The sequence below is a fragment of the Borostomias antarcticus genome, assembly GCF_949987555.1.
Source record: "Borostomias antarcticus genome assembly, chromosome: 15".
Classification (NCBI taxonomy): Eukaryota; Metazoa; Chordata; class Actinopteri; order Stomiiformes; family Stomiidae; genus Borostomias; species Borostomias antarcticus.
Genome location: NC_140248.1, coordinates 14,362,186 through 14,383,377, shown reverse-complemented (window position 1 = coordinate 14,383,377; position 21,192 = coordinate 14,362,186). Strand labels below are relative to the sequence as shown.

Below are 21,192 nucleotides of genomic sequence, written 5' to 3'. Positions count from 1 at the left end.
AAAAACATTCCGTCTGGTTATGTCACATATGGCATCATAACTTTGCGACCTCTGCCCGGAAGAGACGTGGCAAAATATCCGTAGCTATCCAGCTATCTGGCTAGGAAAGAGCTAGCTATTTAAGTGGACAGTGGGGTTTGCTAGCTACCATAAATGTCCCATATAACCGGCCTTTGGATATTCTAAGGACTCGTGTAGATATCCGTGACACAGGTAAAGCTTTACGTTATATAGCTAGTAATTTCAAGATTACGTAGCTAGCTAACTAACTAGCTTACTCTAAGTTAGCCTAGTTAGCTAGCTAACGTTACCTTGTCTAACACTGCATAGTAATTAACGTTAACTAGCTACAGCTGATTTGCTAGCTGAAGCTAGCTAGGGTTTAAGGGTTGGTTCGGGTGACCTGCTCCTTTCTGTGCCTGACACCCTGACATCGCTAGCTAGGTTGTGTATATTACTTGTACGTTATAGCTAGCTACCTAATCAACTTTTTTTGTTTTACTAGGCAACTATGTCATGCGTGTGGAAGCTTCAATCAATCAATCAGTGTGGAAGCTTGATCTGTGATGCTGGTGCCTTCTTCCTATAGCATAAAGGCAGACCATGGGTCTGTGCAAGTGTCCAAAGAGGAAGGTGACCAACTTGTTCTGCTTTGAACACCGTGTGAACGTGTGTGAGCACTGCCTGGTGTCTAACCACAACAAGGTCAGTGGTTGATCAGGTCAAGAAGCAATTATACATGTTAGTCAGACCACCTAGCTACATGTGTGTGTTGGGCTAAATTCCGCAATTTACATGTTTCCTTTCCCTATCTGTGTGTCAGTGCATAGTGCAATCCTACCTCCAGTGGCTTCAGGACAGTGATTACAACCCCAACTGTCGCCTGTGTAATAACCCTCTGAATGCCCAGGAGACTGTTCGATTAGTCTGCTACGGTAAGTTACAGATCGCTATTATAGATCTGCTATTGACTACATCATCTCATCCAGGTTCCCCACAGACCCAGACCCTTGACAAACATAACCCCTTTTTACTGACAAGATCTGATCTGTTATCCTTTGTCAGTCACAAGTCATGACTAAGGACTTTAGCATGCATTGATTTTCTTCTGAAATGTGTTCTCATTGTGTTTACATGATTTGTGTTTTTATCTTTCTCATTCATTTGTATGAATGGGGCTATAGAAATAAAATGACATTGACATTGATTGACCCTTTGTCCCCCGCACTCTTTCTCTTTGTCAAAGATGTGTTCCACTGGTCGTGTCTTCATGACCTGGCGTCCCGGTTGCCCCTGCATACAGCTCCAGCAGGGTACCAGTGCCCCACCTGTCAGGTCCCAGTGTTTCCTCCTGCTAACCTGGCCAGCCCAGTGGCCGACATGCTGAGGGAGCAGCTGTCCTCAGTCAACTGGGCAAGGGCCGGACTCGGCCTGCCACTGGTAAGGGCGAGGGAAGACTGGGCCTCATTCACAAACAAAGCGAAAACAAAATTTCTTAAGGAGCATTTCTTCTTAAACTCCACTTACTGTACACCGTTTACAATAAGATTGTGTCATTCATCAATGTTCTCACATGTGGGAACTAAGAACAGAATCTACGAAGACACCGAAGAGCAGTCTTAAGTAGGCTACAGGAGTACAGACTTAATTGTGCGAAAGACATGTTCATTTAAAATAATTTGTGATTGTGTTTACTTCAAGTCTGCAGTTGTCTCCAACATTATAGGATTGCCATACAATAATATGAGTATCATTTATAATATATTTTAATAATTGTTTTCATTATTTTACAAATCGAGAGTGCTGTCTTTCCAATAATATCCCCGATGTACCTGGTCCAACTGTGTGCCCGTCTCTGGATACAGCGTTGACTGAACCAGTTGGCTAATATCATCCCATGCATCTTACTGACGCTACTAAATGACAGGTGGAGTCCGGTGCGCCACCGAGATTTCCGTTTGGGCATGCTTGACAGCCTTCTGTGTATTTTCATAGCCTTCATTTTTGTAGACTGTAGGTTATTATATATTGTATTGTATCACTTCAACATTGTATTTTGCACGGTACTGTCTCGCCATGTGCCATGCACCAAGGCAAATTCCTTGTATGCCTACTTGGCCATGCTGGATTTGATCTGCAGTCCTCTGACTTGCCAACGCACCTGACACAACAACGCCTTAACTATTACGCTAACATTACCGAAAAGTTGGTGAGTTGACTGTGTGGATAACCAGTATTCATGGTGAGAACAGACATCTGCAGACACAGCCCTTTAGTCGCATGTCCTTATATGGGTCTGGATCTGGCAGGGAGTTTTATCTTTGCTATTCTGTGTGTGTGGCTCACATATTCAATTCACGAAACAATGGGTTTCATTATTATGAGATACCAGGTGCAAACTCATCCAGCGGTTTACAAACATGTCATGAATCAGACAGGAACGTTCTTTAGAAACGTTCTTAGGAAATAATGTAAGAACGGAACTTTTTGATGGAACGGAAGATATTGGTGAATAAGGCCCACTGTTCTGTTGGAATATTTTTATTTAGTGAAATGGGTAGTATTCTGGTGAAATCTAATTTTGACTGTCTCCCTGGAAAGATTGAGGAGCCAGTAGAGATTCCTGAAGACAGCAGATCGAACGACGTCACTGATTATGCGGACTGGTCCACATTTGATGGTGAGATTTTGTCTGTGCTTCCAGTAAAAACTACTATTCAAGTAAATACTATTCAAGTAAATACTACTGTATATCACTAACCCAACTAAGTGTTCATCATGGAGGCAACTGTAACATTTTCTCCTCTCTTCTCCTACTGCAACAGCACCATTACCAGAGCCCACTGAAGCTTACCCCCCACAGTCCTATACCCCAGACCCATACCCCCCACAGTCCTACACCCCAGAGCCAAGTCCAGACCCTGCCCCAGTCCCACCTCCAGCACAGGAAGATCGTGGAGCTTTCCAAAACAATGGCCTGGCGACTCAGGACCACTCTGTAGTCAACATGGTCACTGCGACTACCAGTGACACCATCACATTGCATTCAGGTAAGGAACTGTGAACGGTTCACATTATCATGCATTATTTCCCTAACTCTGAATCTGTGCAAAACCTCAGCAGGTACTTTTTGACTTGTGTTGCTGTAACTGATAAACCTCACGTTACACAGTTTTAGGAAATGTATCCTCTTCATTGATGTCGTTCCCTATCTTTTTTTTTCTCCATCCAGCATCTTCACCCAGAAAGATCTACGACACACGGGACTCTGTTCATAGCTCTGTGGCACAGATCGACTTTGATGATGACAAGTACCGGCGACGGCCAGCACTTAGCTGGTTTGCACAGATACTCAAGTATGTAATGTAATGCTACCAGTTGATTAGGGATGTCATTGTCTATTTATTATATTTGTTTTAAAATAGTTTGAAGAAAATATTTGTGTTAAAGGGGCTTAATCACGCTTGTTTGGATTAAATGCTTAAATTCTCTGTGTAGGCCTTTTTAAAAATCATGATCAGTGAACAAGAGCAAACCAGTCCCATGATGTCGCTGGACGTTTGGGGAAACAGCTACACTGACAGTGATTTTATAAAGGCCTAGACACAGAATTTAAGCATTTAATTCAAATAATATTAACTTAAACAATAGTGATTGTGCCCCCTTTAACTTATTTTCTATGGCATGAAAATGTAACTCATGTTTTGTGTTTGGTCAGAAACCGGACAGGCTCAAAGAGGACGAGCTTGACCTGGAAGCAGAGGGTGTTTATGTTCCTGCTGGTCGGAGCCCTGGGCTTCTTCACCCTCATCATCATCATGGCTAAATTAGGCCGCGCCTCTGCCGACTCAGACCCCAACTTGGATCCTCTTCTGAACCCTAACATCCGTGTGGGGAAGAACTGAGCAGTGCTCTCAACTGTGTCACTGCTGAGTGTTACACAACACGGGCCCGCCCAGGGCCAGGTAAACAGGATGATATACGACATGGTGGGACCAGTTGAGGTAGGGAGGTACCTGTACTCTTGGACACAGGGAAGGAGATGGTGCATTCTGCCCTGGAAATTAAGAGTAATTTACACCCTTTTCCCTATTTGGATTAGGCAGGTGTACATTCCTTTCGCATCAACTGGACAGAATTAATATATAACTATTTTAGGGGTGTTTGCATTTACTCAAGCGATTTAAAACAACTACTCTTTACATTGCTTTTAGAGCCATGCAATATGTTAAATTGCACATGGATTACAATTTTTCCCACAGTGTGTGAATGACCCATTGGTGTTGATGGTGATGGGAATGCAGCTTTCCCTCAGAAAGATACTGTATTCTATCTATGACACTACTGGCTTTTATGTTATGATTTACAGTACATATTATTATTCACCGTTACTACAGCCTCAACAAACAATTGTCTATTTGGAATATAGATCTATCTGCTCATATTCCTTATAGCGAGACTGAGGTTTGGGAGGAAAACATTGTGCATCTGACTTTCAGTAAATGTTTTATCTGGCAATTACAGTACATCCACACATCTGTAAATAAGATAATTGAATTAAAGGTGAGATATTTGATTGCAAAATCAAACCATTTTGAAAACTACCATTGCTTTGTGCACATACGAGTAGTCTGCCTGTCTTAGATCTCTACTTTCAAATATGGGCTACTTTTTTCAAGTGCTGAATAAGATAGGTATGTGCACTTTGTCAGTCAGTTTGATTGTAATCGTTGGTCATTGTGACCATTGACCTGAGGAGGAGTCGCAAATGTTTAATTTTGAAATGAAATTCATTCACCTTTTCCTGTCCTTGTGTTTTGCTACACTTTCTATTGACAAATGTGGATGGAAAGCAGTTTATTCTCCTGATCTTTACTCTACAGAGGGCTGCTGCTGTCAAAAGTACAAAGATTTCATGATGAGAGGGGTTTGTGCTTTTGATATGGTTGACCAAGAACCATCAAGCTGATATTTTTATTTTTGCTCTACTATTCACATTGTTTTCCAAATAAATTATGGTCCTTGTAGGGACTTTACAGTTTTGAGTTGCATCCACGCATATACTGATCCACAGAATTCATTTGACATTTGTCAAATGGTCAGTTTCTGATGAGTAGAAATATCTCAGAACTCCTCTCTTCTGTACTGAATCATGAGGAACTCATAACAAAATCGTGTTATGAAAATTGCCAGGTTCAAAACTGGGAGAAAAAAAAATGAAATAAAGGTGCTTACTGTAAGGTAAAGAAAAACAGAGACAATCATCAAATTAATTGAGTGCAGATGAGCACACAGTGAAAGACACTTACACACTGAGAAGAGAGCAATTAAGCCCATCTTGCGCTTTCCTGCCTGTAGCGAATACACAGAGCCCATCAACGACCAGTAGAAACTGACCACCTGGAACACCTGTTGGCAGTAAACAGGAATATCACTTATTTAGCTACATCAACCTGGATTCTCTCTCTTGAGTTCAGATCAGAGCTTGTAGTCTCTCTATCAGTGACGAGGTGTGCCACACCAGTATGGCCTCCGTGTGGTGCTGGCTGAGGTCTTTGATGACAAAGTGCAGGATGACATCAGTGACCAACAGGCCTAGCTGGAAGAGGCAGAGTAACAGCGACATGGTCGTGTACAGGCCTCTCTTTGACACAGACAGAGACAGCAGCCATGTCATCACAGCTGATGTGTTGCCCTGCACAGTAAAGAAGGAATTTGATTAAGAAACATTCAAAGCATGTTTACAATTTACATTGTGTAATGATAATCACAATCAAGGCTTGACGGTTAAAGGAGTAGTAAAGGGGGAAATCATGTTTAGCTCTGTTTTAAGGTTACTTATGATCATATACAATGGTTCAGATCAAAAAGCTGACAAAACTAGCACTTTTGAGAAAGTCTGATAATTGCTCTACCACCGTTTTGGTCATACAATGGATGTGGGTGGGAACCGTGAAAAATCATTCAAAAAACATGTTAAATTCTCAATTTCAAAGACAAGAAACTCACCAAGGTGTTAGTTGGCGTTCTGACATATAATTCGCCATAAAGTAAGATTCTAGTTCATCTGGAAAGGCTTTTTAAAAAATATTTAGCATAGAACTATAGTTGCAGCACATACGTGTGTAAACTTCCGCAAACTAGGTAGCCTAGCAACATTAACAATAACAAAAGCTACCGTAAGTAGTTCCGCTTGCTGAATCCCCTCTGCGGATTGATCTACACATCTACAACGGTCGTACAAGTCAATGGATTTCATAAAATGATCAATAAAACCCTACAGGATTCATACTTTGTGGCGAATTTGATGTCAGAACACCAACGGACACCAATTACCCCCTCGGTGAGCTTCTTGTCTTTGAAATCGAGAGTTTAACATGTTTTTGAATGATTTTTCAAGGTGCCCATCCACATCCATTGTATGACCTTAACGGTAGAGCAATTATCACCTTTCTCAAAAGTGTTAGTTTTGTCAACTTTTTGATCTGAACCATTGTATATGATGATAAGTAACCTTAAAACAGGGCCAAACAGGATTTTCCCCTTTACTACTCCTTTAAATGTACTTTATATTGATGTATCCTAAGTCACTGCTGTTTTCTTTGTCGATGAATTAAATTCCACGCATTGTTTTCATAATTTAAAATGTATAAGGAGAAAGATGGTGGGTTACATGGTCCTCTGGGTCGTCGTCATGGCTTTCCACCATGTTCTAGACTCCTGATGTGTGATTCTGACACACACAGACTCCAACTCTGCCAGCTCAATATCAGTTCATTGAATGAATATGAAGCAGACAGTAGAATCATCTCTGACAAGAAATAATTTAATTTTCAGATACAATACACAATAGGTGACATCATAGTTGAGTACAATACTGTATTCAACTATTATGTCATAAGTCACAATGAAAAAAAAAGTTTTTCAATCAATAGGATCTACAATTGAGATGTGTTTTGTCATCATGTTTTATAATTTGCTTGGAAAATATAACTACGTTGTTTACACGTCATATATATACGTGACAAAGGTTCATTCTTGAAAATCAATGCTGTGAAACGCGCGCGCACACATACATAGCTGGATTCAGAAACATCAAAGTGTCTGTCGCAACTCCAGGAGTAAGCGATCAGCTTTCTTTTGTGAGGGACTTCTTCTGTTCTATTCTCTGCATATATATTTGTATTACTGTATTATTGCTCCATCAGTAGGCCTACTCTACAGAGGGCTGCTGCTGTCAAAAGTACAAAGATTTCATGATGAGAGGGGTTTGTTCTTTTGATATGGTTGACCAAGAACCATCGAGCTGATATTTTTTTTATTTTTGCTCTACTATTCACATTGTTTTCCAAATAAATTATGATCCTTGTAGGGACTTTACAGTTTTGAGTAAGTGTGTGTGTGTAGCCTTGAGTCCAACGTCCTTGATCATTGATCATTCGGGCCAGTCTTACCACGTGACAATTTCTGAGCTAAATTCGATCAAGATGGCGTGCTTCACAGAGAGGTACTGTAGCTATCCAGCCAGCTTATTCTACAAGTCCATTTGCGAACACATTTCCGCTATGATAAAATATGCGATTGGATAATAAGTATCCGTTATGGTGTTATCATTCTCGGAGGATGCAGGTTCCATGTATGTATTCAGTGAAAGAAACAATCCTCACGACTAAGTTGTTGCTAGCTAGCCAGCTAGCTACTCACTTTATTAGCGAGCTACTGTAGTTAGTGCCATTCATTCACTAATGCACACACACTTGATATTGAAAGCACAAACTATTAAAAGCTAGCTACTGGTCTGGCATGACTATCACGAATACAGTCAGCTAAATTAGCATTCCTGTCGTTAGCCATTCCCCTCCATAAACCTTTTCTATGTGACTGCCTGATTCCTTCCACTCTTTAACTAATCTAATTAACTTAAAGACTTGACCACCTCTTTCCCCACATCCGTTTCAGGATAGGAATACGTCATGTGCTAGTGATGCTGGTCGCTCTCAGCATCACCCAGGCCGTGGACCGTGGAAACTTCAAAACATGTGACAAGAGTGCTTTCTGCAGGTGATGTGAATGTGATGGGACTAGAGTGTCATTTGTTTTTCCCAGACATGGATCAATCCCTGACTAAAGACAATATCAGTCAGTTGAGCTCTACTGAAAGGCTTTAATTCTAGACAGGGCTTGATCTGTGTCCTGAAAACTAGCCCACAGTGTTTTAATATAATGGTCTCTCTTTACCTCTGTTTCTTTCTCCCGACCTCCCTGTGTAGTCGTCAGAGAGCATTGAAGCCTGGCCAGTCACCATACAGAGCTTTACTAGAGACCATTGAGCTGAGTGACTCTCGCCTCACACTACAGCTCATCAATGACAATAACAAGGTCTGAGAATTCACTGGGAATATTTCACTGGTTGGGTTTATATTGATAATATTGGAGGGTGGAGGCATAATGTTTTAACGTTTCTCAGGTTATTGGAAGATGCAACTTGAGGTGTCTGCACACTGCCCCAACCAACGCCAACCAACTCCAACATTGGATGATTGGTGGTGCCCTGTTTGTTGGTGACTGAATTTGAAACTTCCAACATTTTAACAAGAACTGCCAACTTTAGAATGTTGGGTTCTGGGAGTTGGTTGGCGTTGGTCGGAGCAGTGTGCAGGCACCTAAACAGTATATACAGGCAATCTAGATTACAGCTCTCCTTCTAAGTTGTGCCACGCCATGTCATGTCACTAACCTGTATGCTGGCGTGCTGATCCTCAGGTCCGCTTGCTGCTAGAGCTCTATCGCCTTAAGGGGAATATAACCAGAGTGAAGATCAATGAGCTGAAACCAATCAAGCCTCGATTTGAGGTGCCTGACGTTCTTGTCGCCGAGCCTCCCACGGAGCCGTGAGTGTGTCCCCTCATCTCGCATCACCTGCATGGGAAATCAAATCGTTCTGCGTGCCCTTCTGATGATGGGATTTGTTAGTGGGCGGCTGTGGCTCAAGAGGTAGAGTGGGTCATCCAATGACCGCCGGGTCGGCGGTTCAAATCCCGGCTCCTCCTGTCCACATGTCGAAGTGCCCTTGGGCAAGACACTGAACCCCAAATTGCTCCGAGTGAGCAGGCTAGCACCTTGTCTGGCAGCCGCCGCCACTGGTGTTTGAATGTGTGTGTGAATGAGAGGCCATTCTCAAGCGCTATATAAATGCAGTCCATTTACCATTTAGCGAGTAGTAGGGTGTGATGGCTGTCCTCCCCTCTCCTCCCCTCCTCTCCTTCCAGGCTGTCGGTAGTTTCCCAGGATGAGAGCGCTGTGGTCCTCTCTCTGGGCGGGGAGGACCGACGCCTGGTTGTCAGCGCCCAGCCCTTCCGCCTGGACATCATGGAGGGGCCCCTGGTAGTGCTGTCCCTCAACGCCCGAGGCCTGCTCGCCTTCGAGCACCTCCGGTTACGCAAGGACACGTGAGTCTCAGTGAACATCACTGACCATAAAAACACACATATACTGTATTACCTATACATGTATACAGGTCAACAGGATAACCAAAATTGAATTTGATTTTTGATACAGTATATTGACTTATAAATTAGCCTACACATTAACGTAAAGTACATTTTGTGTTGCTGTCTTTGGATTTGCATTTCTTATGGATTAATGAGACGCTATATATTGATATGGAAGTTTGTAGTTGTGTGTTGTATATTGTTTGCATGTTTTGTATGAATTCTAAAGTCTGAATTCCTTTACTGAAGGTTTTTGACCTTGAATTTGATAATTGTCTCTAACAAAGATGGACTTTGTCTCTGTTCTCCCCCTCTGATCCTCCTCATCTGTCCTCTCCTGTTCTCGACCATGTGCTCCAGCATTTCTCACAAAATAACTAGCACAGTCGGCAGCATGTGGGATAAGATCAAGAGCGTTTTCTCTAGGTAACTGCTGTTAGTTTGCCTCTGACACAGGCTCTTTAACTGCTAAATAAGCATCTGGCTGTCATTTAGTTGTTTTTGAAGTCTGTGGATTCATTGTCCCCCACTTTTATATCGCCCTGTGCACGGGCGTCCTAAGCGTCTGTGTTTCGCACATGTTGTACCAGAGCCCACCACCAGAGGGGCGCTGACACAATTCACCACCATTCCATGCCTATTAGAATGCAATTGAACCAGATGAAATTACCCAACTTGTGGATCAATCTTCCATACGTGGCTTTTAAATGGTCTATCAAAACATGAAGCCCAGAGCATGCTGCATGTTTAACTTAAATAATTAACTTGACAATTATCAAAAAGCTGAATTTCTTAACAAATTGTCTTTGATTTATCAGAACCACAAATTGTTTAAAACCAATTGACTAGAAAGACAAAATAGCTTTATCTTTTCCCCTTTTGTCCACCCATGTTCAGCAGTTTTCTTATGCCCTAATGTATTCATATAGCATGAGTTAGCAGTGTAAGCCAAATCTCAGTTGGCCCACGTTCAAGTGGGTTTATTTGTCATACAGTATGTACAATGAAATGCTTACCATTCAATCAAATAGTGCTTGTATTGATTGCAAAAGTGTCTTGTGAAACAGATTGTGGCATAAGAAAATGGCCTGACTTGAGGTGAGCGTTTAGCTCTTCATCAATTAAACACTTCTACTGCGATACTTGATGCGTTGTGGGTACTTGACGCTTGATGCATTGTGGGTACGGCTGTCTCAGGACCTGATGTACCTGTAGTTCCATCATGTAATGTGTTCCTAACTGAATGTTCATGTTCATGAACTACAAAATGAACAACCACCAAAGCAGGGGAGATGATGTTTCATTGATCAATATCCTGGGCTAACTCTCCTTTTGATTGTATTACACCCTCCTGATTGTAATAACAGCCTTTATTATCATGCAATACAGCAAAAGCCAACCATACACAGAGGAGGCTAAAGGGACAGAGGACACAGAGAAAGAAAGCATGGAAAAGGTTGTGGTCTACTTATTTAAACGTCATTGTTTATACTGCACTCACTCTTTCCATACTCTGACTGTAGCTAGTGATAACAGCCGGATTGAACTTGATACAAACTTTGATGTCAAACTACACTTGGCTTTCACACTATTATTGCTGGATATTTGTCTTTCCATCTGTCTGTCCGGCACCAACCAATCTCTGCCTTTCCAGTCAGCAGAAGAGGAGGATGTGCCGGGGATGTGGGAGGAGACATTCAAGTCCCACACGGACAGCAAGCCAAACGGTACCTCACACATCCATCATCTCCTCCTCTCCACACCTTAACCCCCTCTTTTTTAGAACTTTAATCATGCAGTATGTCTGATCGGAAGGTGCACCGTGATGTGAGACATCAAATTGGTCCTCGAAATCATTCAGAATCATTTGTTGTTCATCACATATATCGCCCTAAGTGGACATAGCTCGTTTGCATTACTGTACATTCTCTGTTTCAGAAGAGCACTTAGAATAATGAAGACAGACCGTGAGGAGACTGAAGTAGTTGTGAACATGTGCATATGTGTTCCACAGTGATATCTCACTGGTCTCTTGGCCCCTCAGGTCCCTCCTCCATCAGTCTGGACTTCTCCCTGCCCGGCGTGGAACACGTCTACGGCATTCCTGAACACTCCGACAGCCTGAAGCTGAAAAACACAGAGTGAGGCTCCAAACAGCCCTGGTACCAGACCTGCGACGAAATGCTGGCGCAAAGCAACCAATGGGATGTTCCCAAAAATCAGTATATATTAGTATAAGTATTAATAATAATAAATAATAGTATTATTTAATAACAATAATAGTTTATTAATTAATAAAAAAAACTATAATTAATTAATAATAATAAACAATAATTTATTTATTAATAATAATACATAATAGTATTTCGACCAAGGTACCCCGGTACTATTGCAACTTCCGGTCCATCTACGTAGCTAGAAGAATGTCTGTCCCTGTCCAGCGTTTAGGGAAACGTTATCTATCTGGTGCTCTGTGTCCCTTCCTCCAGCGGAGGGGATCCCTACAGGCTGTATAACCTGGACGTGTTCCAGTACGAGCTCTTCAACCCCATGGCCCTGTACGGCGCGGTGCCCGTCCTCCTCTCCCACAGCGCCCACCGGACCATGGGCCTCTTCTGGCTCAACGCGGCCGAAACGTGGGTCGACATCAGCTCCAGCGCTGCCGGGCAGGTGGGTGTGTGGAGTGGGTTTGGTTCTTGTACACACGGCGGCCTCTAAAAGGGGACACACACAGTTTGCGCGTGTTTGCCAGGGTTTTCACCTGTTTCTGCCATGTTTTGGTGCGTTGGACTGGCCGCAGGGCTCCGGTCCTCAGACCGACGTGAGGTGGATCTCTGAGAGCGGGATCATAGATGTGTTCATCATGCTGGGACCCGCACCCACGGATGTCTTCACCCAGTACGCAGCGTTAACAGGTATACACAGGTCAGATCAGACACACACACACACCTACACCTGAGCACAGGCACGCTTCATTCTCAGTACAGTATTTGCACTCGGTCATCTCAATAGAGTGGGCTGCTGTGGCTCAGGAGGTAGAGCGGGTCGTCCAGTGATTGCAGGGTCGGCGGTCCGAATCCCGGCCCCTCCTGTCCACATGTCCTTGGGCAAGATACTGAACCCAAAACTGCTCCCAATGAGCAGGTTGGCACCTTGCATGGCAGCTGCCAACATTGGTGTTTGAATGTGTGTGTGAATGGGTGAATGAGAGGCCATTGTAAAGTGCTTTGGATAAAAGTGCAGTCCATTTCCTATTTAGTGCGCTCTCTACTCTGGGTATTATTTGCCGTTAAGATGCCCCTTCTCCTCTGGTCTGTCGTAGGCACGCAGTCTTTCCCTCCCCTCTCTGCGCTGGCCTACCACCAGTGTCGCTGGAACTACAACGACCAGGAGGACGTGAGCGCAGTCGACCGGGGATTCGACGAGCACGACATCCCCTACGACTTCATCTGGCTGGACATCGAGCACACAGACGGCAAGCGCTACTTCACCTGGGACAGCAGCAAGTTCCCCAAGCCGCGGGAGATGCTGCAAGGGCTCATGGACAAGAAACGCAACGTGCGTGCGACCGTGTTCCCGGGCGGCGGGAGGGTGCATGTCGGGTGGTCGGTGCAGGCGATGAAACGGCACGGAGTGTATTTCTTTGCCCCTTTCATGTTGTACTAACACGTTCCCTCTTCTTTGATCATCCTTAGATGGTGGCCATAGTGGACCCTCACATCAAGGTGGACAGCGACTATAAAATCCACTCTGAGATTCGCTCTAGAGGCTTCTACGTAAAAAACAAAGATGGCGGAGACTATGAAGGCTGGTGTTGGCCAGGTAGGCACTTTGGGCTCAGTGTTACAGCGTATGTGTGAAATGCACTGACCTTGAGTTAAGTTACTATGTAAAGATGAATTATCTTTTGAGACTCCAGTGACTGACCTGACAGACTCTTAAACATACAGTAAGCATACTTATTAAGGTTACATCAACACCTGACTGCGAGATGCTCTCGGCACGCACACACATTTTCTTCAGAAAATGTTCCTCTTCTAGTTACAGATTAATATTTCTTACTGCTGTCGTCTTACTTTTCTTTTTACTAGGGAATGCTGGGTACCCCGACTTCACCAACCCTGAGATGAGAGCCTGGTGGGCCAGCATGTTTGCTTATGACCAGTATGAGGTGAGAGGTCAATCCATAAACTCTTATCAGCGCAACTCTGTCTTCTCCGACTCCCACTTACCTTTGATTTTGAACACACTGTTCATTTCTTGTACCTGCTTCACCTGTTACGAAACTTTGTACTCTTTACGGGCAGATAAGCAGATCCTTCAGCTACTTATCTACTTATACATTACGACCCTGCGTGACCTGTCTCTCTCTGTCTCTCTGTTTCCAGGGCTCGATGCAGAACCTTTACACTTGGAACGACATGAACGAGCCGTCCGTGTTCAACGGGCCAGAGGTCACCATGCACAAGGACGCCCTTCACGGGCCCTGGGAGCACAGAGACGTCCACAACCTCTACGGCTTCTACGTGGTGAGGGAGAGGGGCGGAGCCATGCTAGCAGTAGATAGAATGGCCCTCATTTACTAAGCGATCGTACGACAGAAAACTTGGCGCACGATCATTTCCACGCCAAGTTCGGCATTTATCAATTTGGACGTGAGCGGACACTGCGATCAAATCTCACGTCAAGTCTCAGACCATGTACGCAAGTTTCAGACTGATCCTGGCTGGCTTCTCAGCCACATAGGCCTGTTCATCACTTTAAAATACGTAGCCTACTCTATGGCAAATTATGATATTTTGTTAAGGCCTCGTCACACATGCCTAAAATAAATGGGTATTTTCCAATTGTTTTCAATTGAATAATTTCGCTTTCATTTTGAGATGGCCGTATACTTCTTAGACTATAGCCTAGGCTACAACTGTCCGAGGAGAGAGGAGCTAGCCTCTAAACCTAACCTACCGGACTCGCTCATGCAAATCGGAGAATACGAATTATAATCTGACTGGCATCTAAGACTCTGCGTAGTCAGCAGTCCAAAAATGCAGACTACGGCAAAATATTACATATTCTAAAGGCCTCGACAATATGACATATATCGTTACATAAATAGGTATTTCCAAAGTGTTTGCCATCAACGCCTTTTGTTGCTGTGGGCCTCAAATCAAGTTCACTTACATTTTGAGATGGCCTACTTGTTAGGCTAGGCTACTGGTGACGGTCTGCAGCATCATTCTGGCCTGTGCGGTTCTGAACAATATTGCGCAGGACAACGGAGTTCCTCTTCACGTCAGCCATACGAGCCCATGCCCAGAGAGCCGTGCCCAGCGCAGCCCCAGCTGGGGGCTATCCGAAGGAGACAGGACCTCACCAGTCGCTTTTAAATGTAGGCTATTACTCATGTTTGGCTGCAAGCTATTCCATTCAAGAAAGTCAGACAATGCACAACATTCAAATAGCCCATTTTATTTTTGAGATTTCAGGGTTTCGTTAATCTCGTTCAAGCCCTCTCTCAGGGTTTCAGTTGTAACACGCAGCGCTGTAACACGCTTTTTGGTGGCGAGTTTCAAATCGGACCATTTTTTCTTCACCTTCATGTAAAACGATTGTGACATGAGCAATCATGATACTATATTATATAGGCCATAGCCTACTGTCATGTAAAGATGTAGGATAAATAAAAAATTCATACTTCTGTTGGAGTTCGATTGGCCACAGAAACGCTGTTCACCGCAGCAGTGCTTTCTCTCCATATTGCATTTTTCCTGCTTCCTTTGATGCCACTTTTGAGGCTACCAAATAGCACCAGTTGGTTAGACTGCACTTGAGAGGTAAAAACCTCTATTTCGGCCTCAGAGAAGATTCTCTTTTTGGACGTATTCCGCTTGTCCATGTCATGAACTCTATGGGTGAGGCCTCTGAACCCAGAATATATAGGGGCGTGATATTCTAATTACGATAGATTCCAGCCGCCACATTTATCAACGGCTTTGGATTGGTGGCATACGATTGTTTGATAGATCACACGTGGACACAGTCCTACCACCATGTGTGGGATGGAATGTGCGATAGAATGTGCACCAGTTTGATAAATGAGGGCCAATGTGTCCACTGAATGTGACCGCAGGGGGGAAAAAAAGCTTCATTTCCATTTTGATTTCAATGAAAATCAAGATTCAAGATCTCTTTATTGCCATATATGGTTCAAGATGACAAGATGTATATGGATCTTTTTAGTGTGCAAGCCTTCCTCCATTTTTCATAATAATAAATAAATAATGTATGTATGTATTTCATAATAATGTTCACACATACTAGGGTTAAGGTCTAGGGCATCCCCATGACAGCCTTGTGAGATCATCCTGATCTTGGATACTATCCATAAAGATCCGTTTGTGTCCGATCAGAAAACGATCTCACTAATCGAAATACAATCGGCTACGCTGGGCGCGTTTAGATGTGACAACAGCAAGGAGCGGATGAAGTTAGACGGCGATAGACAGATGGTTAATCCAATCGCCTGCCAAGTATTTTTGAAAGTGCCTGCCCTTTTCCAAACAGTTTCCAATGGAGAGTTCCCAGATGGTTATGCAAAGCAAAGCCTGGGTTATCCCCATGATGCTCCTTACTCAATATTTCATCATTTACACCAAAGATAATTCATCACCTGTTCTGTTTATTCATTGCCCCCTCCCCGGTTGATCCCTCTCTCCTGTCTTTCGCTCCCCGTCTTTAGCAAATGGCGACAGCCGAAGGGCAGATCCGGCGCTCCGGGGGGCTGGAGAGGCCGTTTGTCCTGACCCGGGCCTTCTTCGCTGGCTCCCAGCGCTACGGTTAGACCAAGTGTTTGAGTATTTTCATGGCCCCTCATCAGTCGGCCATGTTGGAGGTATTAGGCTACTATAGATGGATAGATGGGCGGACGGACGGACGGACCTATCTATCTAGCTAGACGTCTATCTAGCTAGACATCTACATTCAGTAAGCCTCGTCTTCAGTCATTTTTATTCCCTCCTGCATTCTCTCCTTCAGGGGCGGTGTGGACAGGGGACAACGCGGCAGAGTGGGGTCATCTGAAGATGTCAATCCCCATGTGTCTGAGCCTGGGCCTGGTGGGCATTTCCTTCTGTGGAGGTGAGACCAGCTGGCGCTCCATCTCCATCTGCGGTCTCTCTTACAGTCTCCTACAAAGCGTGTATTATTTCTGTTGTAAGGTTAGATCCCGATTAGTTGTGGATGTCAGCGCGATGATGCAATAATGTCTTTCTTATTACTTATATTTCTTTACTTCATTTATTTATTATGTATGGAGAACCCCTCAAGTTTTCATTTCACTGTACGTTGTACCTGTAAAAACAAACCTACTTGACCTTGAGGGGCAGCTGTGGCTCAGGAAGTAGAGTGGGTCGTCCAATGACCGCAGGGTCGACAGTTCGAATCCTGACTCCTCCTGACGACATGTCGAAGTGTCCTTGGGCTAAGACACTGAACCCCAAGTCACTCCCAATGAGCTGGCTAGCTCCTTGCACGGCAGCTATCGGCATTGGTGTGTGAATGTGTGTGTGTGAATGAGAGGCCATTGTAAAGCGCTTTGGATTAAAACACTATATAAGTGCAGTCCATTTACCATTTACCTGACCGATGTCATCTGAACCTAGCATATTTTTCTTGTCTGCTGCTAGCCGATGTGGGGGGCTTCTTCAAGTCTCCCAGTGAGGAACTGCTGGTACGCTGGTACCAGGCGGGGGCCTACCAGCCGTTCTTCCGGGCCCACGCCCACCTGGACACGCCCCGGAGGGAGCCCTGGCTGTTCGGCCCCGAGAACACGGCTCTGATCCGGGCGGCGGTGCGCGAGCGCTACGCCCTGCTGCCCTACTGGTACCTGACCTTCTACCAGGCGCACCGCACAGGCCAGCCCGTCATGAGGTCAGAGGCCAAAACCCACAGTGGCTCCGGTTTCGTGGGAAACACCGGAAAATTGACTTGTGCTCATTGACTCGCTTGTATTCATTCACCTTGGGTTTTAATTGTTCCTGTTTGCTTTAGACCCTTGTGGGTGGAGTATCCAGAGGACACAGCTACGTTCTCTATTGAAGACGAGTTTCTAATCGGTGAGTAGCTTGAACTGAAGGTTCCACTTGTGCTCTTATACAGTTTTCTGTCTTGTATGACACGCGGTGATGAATTTGAAAATGTCTGTATCACTTGATTGTTATAGACTCTGTGTGTGTGCGTGTGCGTGTGTGTGTGTGTGTGTGTGTGTGTGTGCACGCACGTACGTGTGTGTGTCAGGCAGGGACCTCCTGGTTCACCCTGTGACAGACGAGAGGGCGAGTGCGGTCACAGCCTACCTCCCGGGGCGTGGCGAGGTGAGGGCGTGTGAGGACGGAGGTTGAGAACCTGCTGAGGTACATCCGGGGTTCACCGCTGGCATGCGACCTGACTCCTCTCGCTGCTCTCTCTCTGTCTACCACAGATCTGGTACGACGTCCACACATTCCAGAGACACGCCGGTGGTCAGAACCTCGACATCGCCGTCACCATGAGCTCAGTGAGTCTCCAGTAGGCACCGTGAATAGATTGAATACTATAATACGCCCGTCCACTGTCTGCTCAGGACTAATACAGTATCTGACTTCATTATACCTCCACCAGGATATAAAACGAAGAACGGCTTGACAGAATTTGTACATATTTGGCCAAAATGTCCAGTTGGACTTAATTAAATTAATTGGATTAGATTTTGGTATTCAAATGTCAAAGGTCAAGGTCACTGTGACATCACAAAAGGTACTTTTGAATGCTAGCTAGCTAACGCTAATGCACAAGCCCTCACCTCGCCAAGCCCCAGGAGGTAGGCTGTGACCGCGCTCGCCCTCTCGTCCGTCACAGGGTGAATCAGGAGGTCCCTGCCTGACACACACACACACAATAGCATTAACAATAATGCTAATGCTAGCTAGCTAACGTAGAATTCTAACACTAATGCTAGCTTTAGCTAGCTAGTGTTAGCATTAGAGTTAGCGTTAGCTAGCTAGCTTTAGCGTTAGGGTTAGGTTAGCAGTTAGTTAGGGTTAGTTAGGTTAACTGCAACTTGCATTGTTGGGCGGAGGCATTTAGCCGCTATGCGGTTTTTCTAGTTTTATCATTACACCTTTGTCGTTGTCGGTCTTAACACTGCCCCCCCCCCCTCCCGTTTTCATCTCTCATCTGTCCAACCTCCTCTCCCCCCACTCACAGATCCCAGTGTTCCAGCGAGGAGGTTCTGTCATCTGCAGGAAGAACCGCGTGCGCAGGTCCTCAGCTTGCATGGAGGCCGATCCCTACACCCTGTATGTGGCCCTCGACACACAGGTAAGTTCTTTAATTTTTAGTACAAGACAGACTGTGGGTGGGGAGGTGGTTTGGAACTGCAGACTCCTCATATGGCGTGTTAAGGGCATGAAACTGATATCAATCTATTTCCGTGTTTCTCTGGCTCTAGGGCAATGCTGAAGGAGAGCTCTACATAGATGACGGCCACACCTTTAAATACGAGACAGAGCGCCAGTTCATCCATAAGCGCCTGAGCTTCGCCGCCAACACCCTCTCGTCCAGGTGTGTTCCTCCCCTACGGTACCTCCTAACCCCACCCTCTCCCCACCAGGCCCCTCGTTGCGACACATTCCCGTTCTTTAAACTGGATGTGCCTGTTCTTTTCAGTGCTACTGTATTATGTCTCCTGTTGAACTGCTGTAAGATACTTGATTCTATCACGCTGCAGCGACCTGTCACCTGACTCCTCCCAATTCCCCACACCAGGCCCCTTGTTGCGACACATTCCCGTTCTTTAAACTGGATGTGCCTGTTCTTTTCAGTGCTACTGTATTATGTCTCCTGTTGAACTGCTGTAAGATACTTGATTCTATCACGCTGCAGCGACCTGTCACCTGACTCCTCCCACTTCCCCACGGCATCATGGGTAGAGAAGGTGATCATCCTGGGAGCTCAGAAACCCAGCGCTGTCACCTTCACTACAGCAGGTCAGTGCTGTGAAAAGTGAACAATGCATATGATGCTATAACAATATATCTAGCAGCAGTGATGTTTGCTTTCAGCAGACTGATTAAGATTGTGACGGCGTTAAGGTAAGCATCGGTATCATGTGCCTGAGGTACACTGTTCATCCACAGACGGAAAGGAGTCTTCCCTGGAGTTTGAGTTCGATCCAGATGCTGCGGTATTAACTCTTCGAAAGCCAGGAGTAAACGCTGGGCTCGCCTGGACAGTGCAGCTGCGGTAACACAGACCACCTACTAGAACTCAAGTCCAAGCTACAGTACATGAAAAACATTCTTTCTGACACACACACACAAACATTATTCATTGTGGAGAAACTGTATGCACACACACACTAATGAGTATTAACAGTCAGACCGGGATTTGGAACAAAGTCACTGGTACCTGACAGTGAGAAGGCAGTAAAATTGGTCTAGATGGACTGTTGGAAGAAGAGGGGGGAGTGTGGAACAGCTAGATAGACTGTTGGAAGAAGAGGGGGGAGTGTGGAACAGCTAGATAGACTGCTGGAGGAGGAGGAGGAGTGTGGAACAGCTAGATAGACTGTTGGAGGAGTGTGGAACAGCAGTGGTGTAATAATCCTCCATCAAAGCAGGGCTTGACATTCCCCTTTACAAGCTGGCCCAGAGAATCACCTGCACCTATAAAAGAAAAGAAAACCTCATTCTTTCTTTTTTTTTTGCTAGTAAACTACATCCTGTTCTCTTACCCCCCCCCCCCCCAGAAGGTGCTGATCTTTGTCTAGTGATTGACCCTTACAGACCTGTAACATCCGGGATCAGTAACATTCCTGTGGTAACTGATGTGCTGGGCCGGCAGCAGATATCTGAATGTCAGGCCATGCTCAAAGGCAGGCTTGATTTGAGATACTTTTCAATAATTGCCAGAATGTGTTTTAAAGTAAAAAAATAAAAAATAAATTAATGAACTTTAACGTGGAAAATAGAATTATGGTGCCAATGATTGTGTATTTGTATTTGTTGTCCATTTTTGTTACAGTTAAATACATGTGCTTATTACATAATTCTACTATGAAGATAGAGAAGTGTGTATGAGGTGCTGTATGCTTCTTTTGGAGTGTTCTCATTCCAGAACATTTTTCCCCACTTGTGGGCACTTGTTCAGTCCCCTCCACAGATCTGTGGTGACCAGGCAGACATATTGAGCCAAGGCTCCCCTTAGTTTCCACTACATTTAAACCTGTCCAGTTCTTTCAGATCTGTAAGGTGGAATGAGAGAGGTCACATGGGAGAAAACCCAATTGGAATGAAAGAAATCCTTGGAAATTATTGAACAGCTCCCAGCCTTATCTGAGAGGGGAGTATAAAAGTGAACCTCCGAGTATGCATGCATGCACACACACTGCAAACCTTTACTAATTTGAAACAACACAGCTAGCATTCCTGGAGACCCTTAATGATCCAACACATTGAAAATATACAGTATTAGATTGACTCACCAAATTGTTAGTTTTGGGGGAACGGTTTGTTATAGAGTTTGTCATGATTTTAGAAAACAAAAAAATGTCAAGATTTTTGTTTGGTGTTTGATGGGAGAAATAAAGATATTCCCACCAATTTCACATTTTTGTTTGTTTATTAGAAAGTTATTACAAAGACTGCTTATACATGCTTGAGAATAT

The 21,192-nt window shown here is 44.5% G+C and overlaps 2 protein-coding genes across 3 annotated transcripts; both read left to right on the top strand.

The window, feature by feature from the left end:
- The first annotated feature begins 55 nt into the window (after positions 1-55).
- Positions 56-5,893, top strand: zfpl1 (zinc finger protein-like 1). Its single transcript, XM_084449427.1, has 8 exons — positions 56-213; positions 590-705; positions 824-935; positions 1,247-1,440; positions 2,602-2,680; positions 2,826-3,050; positions 3,233-3,356; positions 3,719-5,893. The coding sequence occupies exons 2-8, from the start codon at positions 604-606 to the stop codon at positions 3,903-3,905; spliced, it is 1,023 nt and encodes a 340-aa protein (XP_084305553.1). The 5' UTR covers positions 56-213; positions 590-603; the 3' UTR covers positions 3,906-5,893.
- Positions 5,894-7,491: 1,598 nt separating this feature from the next.
- ganaba (glucosidase II alpha subunit a) lies at positions 7,492-21,110 on the top strand. 2 transcript variants are annotated; one of them, XM_084449583.1, is made up of 25 exons: positions 7,492-7,507; positions 7,960-8,061; positions 8,271-8,379; positions 8,764-8,891; positions 9,270-9,449; positions 9,852-9,917; positions 10,881-10,947; positions 11,146-11,218; positions 11,536-11,632; positions 11,981-12,161; positions 12,292-12,406; positions 12,814-13,049; positions 13,187-13,313; positions 13,583-13,662; positions 13,880-14,020; positions 16,228-16,324; positions 16,524-16,625; positions 17,174-17,417; positions 17,538-17,602; positions 17,784-17,860; positions 17,968-18,042; positions 18,732-18,845; positions 18,976-19,088; positions 19,410-19,513; positions 19,664-21,110. In XM_084449583.1, the coding sequence occupies exons 2-25, from the start codon at positions 7,985-7,987 to the stop codon at positions 19,771-19,773; spliced, it is 2,778 nt and encodes a 925-aa protein (XP_084305709.1). In that variant the 5' UTR covers positions 7,492-7,507; positions 7,960-7,984; the 3' UTR covers positions 19,774-21,110. The 2 variants fall into 2 exon arrangements, with proteins under 2 accessions (XP_084305709.1, XP_084305708.1); XM_084449582.1 differs by lacking the exon at positions 7,492-7,507 and adding an exon at positions 7,528-7,636.
- Positions 21,111-21,192: the final 82 nt, after the last annotated feature.

What these genes read in the sequence shown, in the direction of transcription:
- zfpl1 (XM_084449427.1), top strand. Translation starts at nt 604, where the DNA reads ATGGGTCTGTGCAAGTGTCCAAAGAGGAAGGTGACCAACTTGTTCTGC. An exon ending in TGGTGTCTAACCACAACAAG is followed by an intron (nt 706 to 823) that starts GTCAGTGGTTGA and finishes TCTGTGTGTCAG; the next exon opens with TGCATAGTGCAATCCTACCT. An exon ending in TGGTTTGCACAGATACTCAA is followed by an intron (nt 3,357 to 3,718) that starts GTATGTAATGTA and finishes GTGTTTGGTCAG; the next exon opens with AAACCGGACAGGCTCAAAGA.
- ganaba (XM_084449582.1), top strand. Translation starts at nt 7,602, where the DNA reads ATGGTGTTATCATTCTCGGAGGATGCAGGTTCCAT. An exon ending in TCATCAATGACAATAACAAG is followed by an intron (nt 8,380 to 8,763) that starts GTCTGAGAATTC and finishes GCTGATCCTCAG; the next exon opens with GTCCGCTTGCTGCTAGAGCT. An exon ending in CACGGACAGCAAGCCAAACG is followed by an intron (nt 11,219 to 11,535) that starts GTACCTCACACA and finishes TTGGCCCCTCAG; the next exon opens with GTCCCTCCTCCATCAGTCTG.